At 37.0% G+C, this 13,686-nt stretch overlaps 3 protein-coding genes across 3 annotated transcripts; 1 reads left to right on the forward strand and 2 right to left on the reverse strand.

The window, feature by feature from the left end:
- The first annotated feature begins 1,374 nt into the window (after positions 1–1,374).
- Positions 1,375–7,386, forward strand: LOC106300894 (mannosyl-oligosaccharide glucosidase GCS1). Its single transcript, XM_013737152.1, has 22 exons — positions 1,375–1,829; positions 1,916–1,989; positions 2,066–2,320; positions 2,419–2,587; positions 2,738–2,824; positions 2,921–2,989; positions 3,118–3,214; positions 3,349–3,431; positions 3,769–3,876; positions 3,991–4,112; positions 4,303–4,410; positions 4,494–4,567; positions 4,887–5,012; positions 5,251–5,318; positions 5,615–5,764; positions 5,837–5,890; positions 6,044–6,100; positions 6,213–6,362; positions 6,468–6,559; positions 6,641–6,750; positions 6,849–6,912; positions 6,991–7,386. Exons 1-22 carry the CDS (start codon positions 1,533–1,535, stop codon positions 7,133–7,135), a joined length of 2,559 nt encoding a protein of 852 aa, XP_013592606.1. The 5' UTR covers positions 1,375–1,532; the 3' UTR covers positions 7,136–7,386.
- Positions 7,387–8,538: 1,152 nt separating this feature from the next.
- On the reverse strand, positions 8,539–8,951 carry LOC106300896. The gene has a single exon (XM_013737153.1). It carries the CDS (start codon positions 8,820–8,822, stop codon positions 8,592–8,594), a length of 231 nt encoding a protein of 76 aa, XP_013592607.1. The 5' UTR covers positions 8,823–8,951; the 3' UTR covers positions 8,539–8,591.
- Positions 8,952–9,753: 802 nt separating this feature from the next.
- Positions 9,754–11,240, reverse strand: LOC106298000 (60S ribosomal protein L17-2-like). Its single transcript, XM_013734109.1, has 6 exons — positions 11,082–11,240; positions 10,972–11,008; positions 10,846–10,886; positions 10,180–10,513; positions 10,029–10,096; positions 9,754–9,942 (listed from the first exon to the last, which is right to left on the reverse strand). The coding sequence occupies exons 1-6, from the start codon at positions 11,238–11,240 to the stop codon at positions 9,898–9,900; spliced, it is 684 nt and encodes a 227-aa protein (XP_013589563.1). The 3' UTR covers positions 9,754–9,897.
- Positions 11,241–13,686: the final 2,446 nt, after the last annotated feature.

Below are 13,686 nucleotides of genomic sequence, written 5' to 3' on the forward strand. Positions count from 1 at the left end.
AAAACATAACAAAAATACAAGTAAAGCATAATCAAAAACTCAAAATATAAGCAAAACATAATAAAATATAACCAAAATATAAAAAAGAGAAAATTTAGGTTGTAATTTAAAACGTTAAACTTATTATAATCCCAACCAAACTCAGTCTTAAACCAAACTGAGATAAATTTTAGTTTTATTTGAATATCTATATCCACAAAACCAATGTACTTGAATCAAACTTAATCTAAAACATGAATGTGTATGTATATGAAAATATATCAGCAATTATATCAGAACACACCAATTTTTTTTTTCATATATTAAAACTAGCATTAAAATATTATTCACTAGAAAAAAATGTGCCATCAAAATTTTGAAAAACATCACCATCAAAGATCTATGGAACAATTTATGTGTGGCATCTAGGTTGACTAGTTCAGAATGGACAAGATATGACTTGTATCAATTTCTCACAGAAACAATTATATCAACACTATAGTAGTTTGTTGTCAGGTTTGTTTCCATAAAAAAACATTATGTATAGAAAGTACTTACTGCCTGATCTTCAGACATAGAGATTAGATCAAACAGATTTTGTTTCAAATTCTTCTAAAAATGCAGTAAAAGAATCTAGGGAAATCGGGATCGAAAGTGAGCGCGCTCTCATCCGAAGCGTGGGTTACTTTCGGCAACCAGTTTGATGTGAAAGAAGCCAAATCGATTCTCTAGCGTTGTCATGATCACGGAGTCAATTTCTTTGACAACACTGAAGTTTACGCAAATGGTTGCTCTGAGGAGATTATGGGTGAGTTTGGTTTACTTTATACTTGTATTTCCGAATAATTTAGCTAGATTACGTGCTATTTGATTTGATCAAACCAAATATTCAACTTTATAGATCAAGTACCGACCAAGTAGCAACTACACAGCAAGTAAAGAATAGTTGTGTCTACCCTAATATTTACGAGGAAAATATGGTTTGTTATTAGTGAAATTGTCTATAGTAATTTGTGTACAATGTAACATTGAAAATTTTGAGTAAGATAAGAAATAAAAAGACACAATGTCTTGTAATGTAAATATAATTCTGGTGCTCATTGTAGGTGGAAATTATGAAGTTCATGTTTGAAGGTTATTTCTTACATTATGCTAAAGACTTCGTATAATTTTTTTCTTTATAATACGCATAATTTGTATTTTCATGAGATTTGAACAACAATCTTTTTATTATAAAAGCATTGATAAATTTTTAGTCAAACCACAAATTTATAAATAAATTTTCGTCGAGAAAACGTAAACTTAAATTCAAATTGAAATAATTGAAGTCTCTGAAAAAAAAGAAGTATATAAAACGATAATCTTGCTGAGAAAACTGATCCCGTATCAGTTAGGACTTATTAGGAGTTTAATTAGAGGCCAAATACGATTAGTCAAAGTCAACCCTTCACACTCTCCCTCCCGACTCCACTGATCGTAGCAATCAATCACAAGGCCCAAATCGTTCATAAGTTATCGATTCGCATTCTCTCCGACCTCCCGATACTGCGATCATGACCGGAGCAAGCCGTCGGAGCGCGCATGGTCGGATCAAATCATCATCATCATCATCATCTTCCGGCGGCGATTCGCTTCGTTATCCGCCGAGCATCCGCCGAGGAGGCAAAGGCAAGGAGCTCGTGTCGATCGGCGCTTTCAAGTCGAATCTCAAGATACTGGTAGGTTTAATGCTTTTAGGGATCGCAATCATCTATTTCGTCATCAATCGGATCGTTGTTAGCCACGAGTCGCAGAAGCCGCCTAGGGTTATCACTCCTTTCCCTGCTCCGAAACTCATGGATTTGTCTATGGTATACACTCCAATCTTATATTGACGATTCGTTCCTTTGCTTGTTCGTGGGAGAAATTGAATTGAATCGTATATGTGTGTTACCAGTTCCAGGGCGAGCACAAGGAGAGCTTGTACTGGGGAACGTATCGTCCTCATGTTTATTTTGGAGTTCGTGCGAGGTAAGGAAGAGAGTTACGGTTCTTGTTTTATGTGAACTTTGGCTCCTTATATTGTGGTACATTCATGGAAATGCAGAACTCCACAGTCACTTGTAGCTGGATTGATGTGGCTTGGTGTTAAAGACGAGATGTATGTTATGCGCCATTTCTGCGAAAACTCTGATGATTTAAGCTCATTTGGATGGAGAGAGCACAATGGGCGTGATTTTGGGAGGCAGGAGCTGGTTGAAAACGATATGATATTGGAGACTAGTTTTGTCAAGTCAAAGGGTGATGGTAGCTCTGGTTATGGAGGGGATTGGTCTGTTCGGATCGATGTTAAAAATAAAGGGTATATTGCTTATTTTTTCACTAGTGTGTTCTGCTTTTTGTATTGCACTGTCGACTGAGTGACAAAGTTTTTGTTGTTTTTCGTTGACATTAAACTAGCTTGAGTGGTGATGCAAAAAGAAGTGCGCATCTCTTCTTTTATTTAGCTGATGAAGGTGGCAGTGTTCTGAATCTTGGCCCAGATGCTTTAGATTTTCAGGGGAGCTCTCTTCTGGTTTCGGGTTCGCGTGAAGACGTAGGAGATTGGCAGATACACTTAAGATCAGAGGTATTTTTTTTACTTGAAGTGCTCTTTAGATCTTAGGATTTGTTTAGCTGTCTCTGCTGGGAGTGGATCTGTGTGTGATTTGACATTCTCGTGTGTTCATCCCCTGATGCTCATCTGGATGTAACCATTTTAATTGTTCTTCAATTGCAGAATCAGCTGGAGACACATTATTCCGGTTTCAAGACGCCTCACATATATAATCTGTCTGATCTAGTTCAGCGAAATCTCGCGCTGCAGGTCTGCTAGTTTTTCAGTTCATTACTCATTTGAAAGGGCCCAAGGTAGTTTATTTTATGGGCTATGAAGATGGCAATGCTTATTGTATGGTTTTAGGCTAGGAAGTTTGGACGACTTCAGCTCTCTGACACATCAGAGGATTCTTCCAACATTTACGTCTTTCAGGTAATCAGTCTTAATGAGATGTATGTGTGTATACTTTTGTATAAATAAAACGAATGTTCTTAACTCCTATGGAATCTATGATCAGTATGTTCGCCGTTTCAAGTGTCAACATATCTTTTGTCGTACAGATTTCTGGGAAGCTTCCATTTACCATAGATATTCCCTTCGTCTCCGGGATCAGAGGAGAAAGTTCAAACGTGGAAAAACGTTTAACAAGTCTTACAGGTTAATTACATGTAACTGCTTACTAATTATATGTACCCGCTGTGAGCTATTTTTTTTGTTTCCAGCAATGAAAATGTTTAACATGGAAAACATTTTGAACACTAATGTCGTTGATATTGTCTAATTTCATGTAGGTTTACCACTCTCTGATCTACTTAGAAAAAAACATAGAGAATTTGATGCAAAGTTTACCGAATGCTTCAACACTTCTGAAGAGGTACGCTACTTTTTATTATAAAATGTAGGGACTTCAGTTACCCATGCTAATAGATGATCTTTAGCGCACTCATATCTTGTGTCATAGATGATCTTGATGTAGTTGTGAACTAATCTCCACTAATAACATTGTCTGGATAAAATTTTCTGTATTTACTTTAGCACTTTCATTGTTTACCGTTCAGAGTCTCCTTCCACTAGGAATAATTCTTCTCTCTTCTTATTTCTGTCTCTTCTCAGTGACGAGCATACGTTGTCATAACGTACATATAGTTTATAATTTGCATCGATGTCTATAGACCAGATAGGATCTCAATCTCAGTTTCTTGTGGTTCCAGCATGATTCAGAAACAGTGAGGGTTGGCAAGACTGCAATGGCAAACATGATTGGTGGCATTGGTTACTTCTATGGTCAATCAAAAATTTATGTTCCCAAAAGCAGCCAGGCAAGTATTTCCGTCATGTATTGTTATCAATTTTTTCCTCCTTTTATGTTCTTCCCATCTGCAAACTAGGTAAGACCTCTCACAGAATCATACAATTAATATCTTCTATTGCAGCCTGAAAGTGGGGATAATCACTTGCTATATTGGCCAGCCGAGCTGTACACAGCCGTTCCAAGCCGGCCTTTTTTTCCTAGGGGCTTTTTGTGGGATGAAGGTTTCCATCAATTGTTGATCTGGTATGTTCTTATTGATCATTTGTATGTTGAAGATTTCTTTGCTATGATTCTGTTGTGATTCTTTCTTAAATTGATTCTCTGAAAGCAATGTTCTTTTTTCCCATAGAAAATACCATATTACAGAGTAAAAAGCTATAATCATCCTACTGGTTGATCATTCTTTTGAGTATGTTGTGTGGGCTGTGAGCAGGCGCTGGGATTTTCGTATGACCTTGGATATCGTTGGACACTGGTTAGACCTATTGAACATAGATGGATGGATTCCGCGTGAGCAAATTTTAGGTGCTGAAGCTCTGAGGTATTACAATCCCTCCCTAGCCTTGGTAGTCATGGTTATTGACCTATTGTTGTAAATGTTTTTGAGAGTGTCTTTAACTGCAGTAAGGTTCCAGAGGAGTTCGTAGTTCAGTACCCGAGTAATGGCAATCCACCAACACTATTTTTAGTGATACGTGGTAAGAATCTGTAGTACTTATACCTGTGTTTTTTTAATCATGGCTCTCGATTTATTTTTCCTGTAAGCCCTTGTTCCATACAAATTAGTTTATTCTAATGCCAACCCTTGATCAGCAATATCCTTATCAGCTTCCTTCTGTTTACTTATAGTTCTGTTCCTTTTACAGTTAGATGTTTATAAAGTAGTCGCGAAGATCCTATGAGTGCTTTCACCTAGCTACTCAGTTTCTGGATTAAAAATGTGACCTATTTATGTAAAGTTAGGAAAAGGTTTCAAAATCAATATTACTCCGTGTAGTGACAATCTTCTTTTTCCAGATCTAATAGATGGTATAAAGACGGAAAAGTTTATCGCATCAGAAAAGGATGAAATATTGTCATTCCTTGAGCGGGCTTCTGTTCGCTTAGATGCATGGTTTCAGTGGTTTAATACTTCCCAGACAGGTAACATCATTATTATCTAGTTTTCTATAGTAAACCAGTTTATAGATTTACAGGATCATTTTAGCATTCAACTGCTCTGTGTTTTAGTAGTATCTTAAGTGACCATTGTTTACAATCACAGTTGGATCACTAGTTGTTAATCGTGATCACTAGATGTGACTAGCCCTTGTCTTCAACTGGTACTACAGTCTTAAGCTACTTCATATATTATGTTTTTCATGACTTGGTTAAATACTAGGAAAGGAGAGAGGAAGCTACTTTTGGCATGGCAGAGACAACACAACAACTCGAGAACTTAACCCTAAGGTACTGTTTTTCTATTTCTCTTGAAAAATGCTATTGCAAGCTATATTATACTGCAAGTCTCGAGTCTTAATGATAAGGTTTTCTCTAATGTAACGTTCACCCATGTGCTCTTTATCGATATATGATAACAATGATTGAAGAGTTTTTGCGGTGGTACCATATATTCCTGTTAGTGAGAAGATGTCTCAGAATTATTCTGTGTGTGGGCGATGTTTTTTAGTAGGCTAACTACTTAGTTCAGTTCTTATCTGCTGATTTGGCAGTTCCAATGACAGAGTGACTTATATTTTTTGCAGACGCTTTCCTCCGGGCTGGATGATTATCCCCGGGCTTCGCACCCAAGTGAAGACGAGCGACACGTTGATCTCAGATGCTGGATGTATCTCGCTGCAGATTGCATGCATTCTATCACAGAGCTTTTAGGAAAAGAAGATAAATTTTCAAAGGTTAGCCCAAGATAGATAGCAAAAGGGTCTCCCTTATTTTTTCTTCACTTGTCACTGACGTAAATCCTGCAGGAAGATTACAATTCAACTGCCATGCTGCTTTCAAATTTCGATATTTTGAATCAGGTCTACTCTCACTCTCTAACTGATGTCAAAATTGTCTCTTTTCATTAATAATGACTCTGTAGTTTGGTATATATATATATGTAACCTCTTTGTAAAGCACAATGTTTTCTTCTTTCCATATTCTCTTCTCATTCACTGTGAGTTTCTGCGCAGATGCACTATGATAAGGAACATGGGGCTTACTTTGACTTTGGTAATCATACAGAAAAAGTAAGAGAAAAGCTTCATAAATTAATAGGCTTAGCATCATTTTGTCATAAAAAGAATAAATAGGATTCTTAGTCTTTTCGTTAAACCAGATGTTGCGTCGATTGATCCACAGGTTAAGTTAGTATGGAAGGAGGTAATTTCAGAAAATGGTCACCTCTCTCGGCAGCTTGTAAGGAAGACTTCTGGAAAACCAAAGTTAAGATTGGTTCCTCAAGTTGGTTATGTCAGCTTCTTTCCCTTCATGTCTAGAATCATCCCAGCTGTGAGTTTTTGTGCTAATATCTATTCCGTTATCCGTGATCTTTGAAACCTTTATGGACCCGTTACTTTATTATCTAAATCTTCACATATTTTTTGGTCGGTATAGAAATCTCCAATCCTGGAGAAACAGCTAGATCTCATTTCAAACAGGAGCATCTTATGGAGTGACTATGGACTAGTTTCGCTTGCCAAAACCAGGTGAGCTCACAAGAACGAACGTAACCAGTTCAGAAAACTTTAGTTCTTCTATGATAAGAAGGAACATTGTTCTTGGTGCAGTTCGATGTATATGAAACGTAACACTGAGCATGATGCACCATACTGGAGAGGTCCTATATGGATGAACATGAACTACATGATTCTTTCATCTCTGCACCATTACTCTACAGGTACTTTCCTCTCCTTTTACCTAGTAAACAAGACCGACATTACTCTACATGGCCTCTATCATAAACATTAGCTTTACCTTGTGTCCAATTTCTTGCAGTGGATGGGCCATACAGCGACAAAGCAAGAGCAATTTACAAGGAACTAAGGAGCAATTTGATAAGGTATATATACACATAGATGTCTGTGGTATCTGCGATAGAAGTTTCGAGTGATAATAACTTGAAACATACTAAAAACAGGAACGTGGTTAGGAACTATTATGAGACGGGGTACATCTGGGAACAGTATGATCAAGATAAGGGAACAGGCAAAGGCACGCGTCTCTTCACGGGCTGGTCTGCACTTACCTTGTTAATAATGTCCGAAGAGTATCCTATCTTTTGAAATCTCTTCATCAAAACTTGAGGAAAGAAAGTTAAAACTACAGACATGTTAGTTAGAAGATCAGTTTTGATGTGTTTAGGGCTTTCTGTATTCGACTCATAGTTGGTTATAGAGAACATGCTGTCACAGATCTAACTTTGGTCGAGGTATGTCCCAGACTTGTGTACGTTATGCCCAAAATGACTATCAAATGTTGGCATATATATAGCAGAGAATCATATAGATTATTGTGGTATTTACTGATATTCATTTTTTGATTCCAGAAACTACAAAATGATTTTGAACAATTCCGAAACATTACACGTCAGGATTAGTATCAAAACCTCTGTAATACAGTCTGGACACGAAAAGTAGATCATGTTGCCCTTTTTTTGAATAAAAAGACGGGACCTTTTGCTTTTTGGAGATAGAGAAGAAGTCACTTCCTCTCCTATGCCTTCTCTCATATCTCTGTTCGTCAATCTCTCTTCCCCTAAAAAAAAGACACTTCCCTTCACACCTCTCTCGAGGCACCTCTCTCGAGGCAATGTCTTCGAAAACGATGAAAACGATGTTAAAGAAATCGTTACTACTAAATGGTTGAATCATTGAAGAAGCTCCTCAATAGCTTAACTTGCACAAGAAGAACCACTTTTGGTTACGAAGAATAAGAGCCATGTGTAAACTTGCATAAGAAAAACATTGCCCAGTCGCTATCTCCTTCTCCTTCGAACAGTCCCAACACATCTCATTTCGATGTCTTGAAAGACCAGTTATGCAGAGACAAGACACGAATTATTATGTACTTCTTGCAAGTGAATGGGAAGTTCCCACCCTACTATGTCGAAGCATTGTGCAATGTATTTGGACACGATGAAGAGACAGTGAAGGTATACGTTATTAGAAAATGCTTGGATCAATCAAAGAAGCTCATCGATAGCTTAGCTTGTTCATCAAAAACTTTACATTTAAATTTTTATCATTGCTTTTCTATTACATGTGTTACTGTTTACGACGAACTATCTTTAAGAGCCATTTCGCCTGATCGTGAACCTTCAGATTGTGGAGCTCTAGATTATCTTTTAACATTGTGATAGTGAATTGTTAGATCCCCGTTTTGGGGTGAGAGTTAACATGTAAATCAACTGTTAATCATGTTATCAATCTCATTTATCAATAATGGAGAAACCTCTTTTTTTTTGCTAATTGCATTACCAGTTTACCAATTACCACATCTGTTTGATTAATAGCTAGTTTAAGGAGTCTCTTAACAATTCAATGATTATTTTGCTGATGTGCGGATGATTTTTCTCCTTTGTTTTTATTTATTTATAACCAACCATTAGTTACTTTTACTTTTTTTTGTTTGGTAAAACCATTACTTTTACATTATTTCCATCTACAAGACAATAATAAAATACTTGATAATTACGAAGATGCAACCAGTAAAAACGATATCACTAGACATTGTGAAAAATTACCAGCAGCTAAGTTCAAGAGCTTCTTGGAAACGCTTCTCAAGTGTAGCAGGATCGCCAAAGACTATCCGACCGAGACCGACCTCTTCACTGTCCGATGTTTTCTTCCATGGCAAAAGAAGATCGAACATACGTCTCGACTTAAAGGCTGGCGATGATGGAGACTGATTTGTCGTTTTGTGGCTAATCAGAGGATGTGAAAGTATGAGCATTGCAGCTGATGGTGCCATTGATGAGGGCTCAGAAAATCTTTGATTATAAAGAATTGGTGATTGTTTTTTGATCTGGATTTTGGAGAACGCATGTGTGTTTCAATATATAATCAATAATTGTAGGGAACAGATAGACATGCAGAAAATTAGAAGTGATGGATGAGAGTGGTTTTCTGTGGGAGCCGCTGAATTTGATTGGACGGAAATACTAAAATAGTTATTATATAAAGGAAGAAAACTATGGCATGTGGTTTAACAAGTCTTGCTTGTGTCAAAACCATGTAACGTAGGAGTTGCACACGCAGTTCCTATGGGCGCCATCTGAATTTTTCTTTAATTTTATAAGAAATTTATTAATACAATTATTTCAAAAAATTTCCGAAAATATTTGAAGAGTTGAGGTCCAAATCCGTTGTATTGAGATCAAAAAGGCTAAACTGCTTCATTACAGCGAAATGTAAAAGGTTTGGAACCAAGGGGAAAGGTGATGTTAGGTAACTGTTTGATTCTCCTGGAACAAATCAGGGAATCAGAGGCATGGGTTTGAGACAAGCTGGAACACGGCTACAGGCTAATAAACATAGGAGAGAGTGGGGGAAGAAGGTGAAATAGACGATGATCTCTGAGCTAGACGAGTACAACATAAAGACAGCGACGAGGTCCTATTGTCCAAGCGACTGAGGATGACAAAGGGACACGAAGAACATTTATGAAGACTGTGTCTACTACTGTCTATTTCCACGTTAGTTGTCTCAACAAACATTCATTCAAATCTTTAGGCCAAGGTTCTTACACAATAGGTTTATCAAAAGTTCTAATCCAAGAAGGCATAACAGAAAACAACAACGGCATTATTACGTTAGTTAGATTAATGCAGATATAGATTTCCACTTTAGTTAAATGACCTAGAAGGCAGATATAGATTTAGCAAAAATATTAAGATAGAATAAAATACTACCAGCACAAAGATTAATAGTTTCATAACATTGAATAATCCAAGAAAATCTATCCATTATCTTGCAAAGATGGAGAGACAAGGGATCAAAATCTCTTTCACGAACACAAAAAGTAGAAGCTAAAAAACAAAGAAAGCTTAGGCAGATGATTTCTTCGACTTGGCTGCCAACTGAGTCTCCGGCTGCAATTATCAAAAAACACAAAGAAAATGAGAATCAATCTTATCAAGAGACTAATCCTGATATTAAATGAGATTAGAGCAATTACCTCTTTCTTGACAGACTCTTCCTTCTCAGACAAAATCAGCTCAATGTGACATGGGTTGGACATGTAAGCTGCAGTCAAGCAAAGACCAAATGAGTCATTATATCCAAGAGAAAAACATTTCAAGACAATTATGAAAACTCAAAAAACTTACGGTTGATTCTTCCATGAGCACGGTAAGTCCTTCTCCTTTGTTTTGCAGCCTGGTTCACTTGAATGTGCGAAATGAAGAGCGCATCAACATCCAAACCTTTCACCTCAGCATTGCTCTCAGCGTTCTTGAGCAAATCAAGAACGAACTGAGCAGACTTGGCAGGCCAACGTCCTTGACCATTGGAGTGCCTGTTCTTAGCTTGAGCAGTCCTTCCAACACCTCTGCAGAAACGGGTGAAGGGAATAGCCTGCTTGTGAGCTATCACATCCTCAAGGTACCTCTTGGCCTTGAGCAATGGTAGCTTCCTGATAGCGTGCGCTGTTTCCCGAGTGTTCTGTTTCAAACAAAACAAACAAAAAAACACTATGAGAACTAGTAACCAGAGGAATGCACATAGTTTCCTAAGCATATACGACAGCTTCATTCACAACAAAGTTATATATTCAATTATAATCAATGTACCATCATGTACTGAATCTTTAAAGCTATAAGAAAATGAAACTAAGATTCACCCAATCACGATGACCAATTCACTTTCCCTGAAGTATACGTGAGATCTGTAAATTGCTACAGATCTCTGCTTTTTCTCAATCAGGTTGTATCTCTACCATTCTACTAATCGCAAATCTAACTAACTTTAAAACAGACGATAGAGAGAGTTTATACCTTGAAGTGAACCCTAAGATCGGATCCTCTAGCCTTGCAAGCTGCACAGATCAAAAGCAAATTAATCAACAAAAAAATCGAATTTGAAAGAGTGAAAATGAAATGGTACAGAGAAGGGAGATTTACACTTGGTCTGATTGTCAGGTTCTTGCGAGTACTTCACCTGCGAAAAATAGCAAACGCAGAATAAGAAAAATCAGAAGAACGATTCGTGCGAGAGAGCTTAAGCAAGTTACCATGGCTGCGGCTAACGGAAGGAAACGGCTGCAGAAGCGATTCGATGAAAGTTGTGAAGAGACTTTATAGAGTGAAACGGCATTAACCCTAAAATATAGCGGAAACCTAGTTTTGTCTTTCAACGTGGGCCTGGTTTTGAATCTAGGATATAACTTCATGGGCCCTTAAATAGCCTGTTAAGACTTCATGCATTAGGCCTTATTTGTCCTTAGCAAATACAATAACTTCATGTGTCCCATGTACCTCTCTGTCAAGCGTTTTGAGATTCTTCTTGATAGCCAAACATCCTCTGATCTAATTTTGGTTAAATAATTTCCATTAAAATTTCACATCAGAATTTTGAGTCATTAATCATGAAGTTTATACTATGGAGACTTTCTTAGAGGACTAAAGGATTGTATTCACATTTGTGTAACTACACATATGATCTGCTGATGAACATTTTCTTCGTAACCTTTGATCGAAGTTATTTGAAGGGGTTTCTTTTGTTCTGAGTAACTTTAACTTCGTTAATTATGTCATATAGTATATAATAGATCATCTACCTGTTAAGATAAATTTATATAGAACAATTAAAATCACATTTAGCTGGTGCGTAACTAGATCGTATTGTGTTTTATTTTATTAGTGTATTTTATTAATATATATATATATGATTTTTTATTAGTGATCGTTTTTTACTAGTGTACTAGGTAGAGATCCGCGCAAGGCGCGGAGTGAGAATGTGTGGTAAATAATTCTATTTAGTTAAAAATTATGTGTATAGTATGAAGAATACATGACTAACATATAATATTTGCATTGTATGAGCTTTGGTGATTGTTCATTTGTTGTTTTTATCTATGTTTGTTACTTTCTATGCAAATTAATGAAATCTTCGTGTTAAAAAAAACATGTATAATATATGATGTTTAATCATAATATTTTTTCATAAGGTTGAATCATAAACAAATTGTACATTGTTAAGATGAAAATAATTATAATCTCTTGCAAACTGAACTGATCACTATTAAACGATATGGACCAGAACTAGTGGAAATAAGAAATGATGGGCTCTTGAAATGAAGAAGAAATTATTACCCCTAACCAATTAAAAAAAAAAACAAATTAGTGGCCCAATAGATTGCAACCTCCTATTTTTTTTTTTTGTGAAAATTTGATTTCAAATTAAGAACAAAATGATATAAAATGTTTACAGCCTTTCAGCTTTATTGTAGCTATGCAAGTAAAGAACTTTCTAGGCCCCCAAGCCCACAGCCCATTTGAAGAGAAGCAAAATAACGACTTTTAGAATTATCGAGACATGGAGAAATTGACCACCGATCATAACGAAGAAGTGATGGAAACATTCAACAAAGACAGATCTATGACTGCAACATGGCGGAAGAGAGTCAAGGATTTGATTATCTGAAGCTTTGAGTTTTGCTCCAGATTTGGAGATCAATGAAGCGCAAGAGAGTGTCAATTGATCAGAAGGTGTTGGAGTGCAATCGGGCGTTTATCCCATTCCAGATCCAGTAGGTTGTAGATTGCCAAGCAAGGAAGGTGAGAAGTCGCAGAGGGCGTGATGATTTCCGGGTCGGCAGCGTAGTCATTTGATCTACTGTGTGTGACCATCGGCGAGTCGGCGTCAATAAGCATCTTCGAGCCCAGATTGCCAGCGAGATTCTATTCATTTGCTCTAGTATGTTTCAACTCGGAAACTCTTTTTCCAGGTATCGTCAAAACATATTTAAAACAATAGATAACTTTGATCGAAAAATAATAGATAAACGATTATAACTAAAAAGCTCAATAATTTTATTAAGATGCATAATTAGAAAACTTAAAATAAATTGTTCTATAGCAAGATTCTGAAACACAAAACATAGATATAAAATGTAAACAGGGTATTAATTAAAAGAAAAAAAGCATTCAAGTTTGATCAACTCTCCATGTCTGAATTCATAATTCTGTGGTAGGAATCCTGTGACCAAACAAACATAAGTGGATAGAAATTAGCGTAACCTCTTCATAGTTTTCCGGCAACCAACAAATACATATGAATATTTGTCATATAGTATACTTACTTTGATTTGAAGTTTTGAATTTCTGCCATGTCATGATCAAATAAGATTTGTGAACCACCTTCTAGGTTAGTTACATAGTTGAAGCCACCTATTTAAGAAACATAAAATGTTACCATACTAAAGAAATAAGTTAGAGATTATAATCTAGAAAATCATATTGCTAACCTTCTCCCCACCCGATACTCCAAGACCTCAAAACACACAGATCGACTTTAGCAGGTGAGGTACAGTAGTAATTGTTCAAAGTCACGGCTTCCTTTCTGTAGAGGATGGATTCGACCATCCCACAAGGCCCGAGGAATAGAAAGGCCTGGCCCGGATTAGGTAGAGCGACGGCTCGATCGGTCGGCTCAAGAGTCAGGTCTCTCGGCTTGACTCTTGAGTACTTTTAGTCGATCGTCGTCGACTAAAGTATATTCGGCTCAGCGGCTGCTCGGACGCCTACGGGCTGCTCGGACGCCTACGGGCTTCTCGGCCCAGCAGAGGAGGCCCGCCAAGATGGCGTAAATTAGGTCAAGGACGAAACATCAGGACA

Source organism: Brassica oleracea, chromosome C6, assembly GCF_000695525.1.
Source record: "Brassica oleracea var. oleracea cultivar TO1000 chromosome C6, BOL, whole genome shotgun sequence".
Lineage (NCBI taxonomy): Eukaryota > Viridiplantae > Streptophyta > Magnoliopsida > Brassicales > Brassicaceae > Brassica > Brassica oleracea.

What these genes read in the sequence shown, in the direction of transcription:
- LOC106300894 (XM_013737152.1), top strand. Translation starts at nt 1,533, where the DNA reads ATGACCGGAGCAAGCCGTCGGAGCGCGCATGGTCGGATCAAATCATCA. An exon ending in ACGTTTAACAAGTCTTACAG is followed by an intron (nt 3,215 to 3,348) that starts GTTAATTACATG and finishes AATTTCATGTAG; the next exon opens with GTTTACCACTCTCTGATCTA. An exon ending in ATGTTCCCAAAAGCAGCCAG is followed by an intron (nt 3,877 to 3,990) that starts GCAAGTATTTCC and finishes CTTCTATTGCAG; the next exon opens with CCTGAAAGTGGGGATAATCA.
- LOC106300896 (XM_013737153.1), bottom strand. Translation starts at nt 8,822, where the DNA reads ATGGCACCATCAGCTGCAATGCTCATACTTTCACATCCTCTGATTAGC.
- LOC106298000 (XM_013734109.1), bottom strand. Translation starts at nt 11,240, where the DNA reads ATGAAGTTATATCCTAGATTCAAAACCAGGCCCACGTTGAAAGACAAA. An exon ending in TTCCGTTAGCCGCAGCCATG is followed by an intron (nt 11,009 to 11,081) that starts GTAACTTGCTTA and finishes TATTTTTCGCAG; the next exon opens with GTGAAGTACTCGCAAGAACC. An exon ending in TGCTCATGGAAGAATCAACC is followed by an intron (nt 10,097 to 10,179) that starts GTAAGTTTTTTG and finishes GCTTGACTGCAG; the next exon opens with CTTACATGTCCAACCCATGT.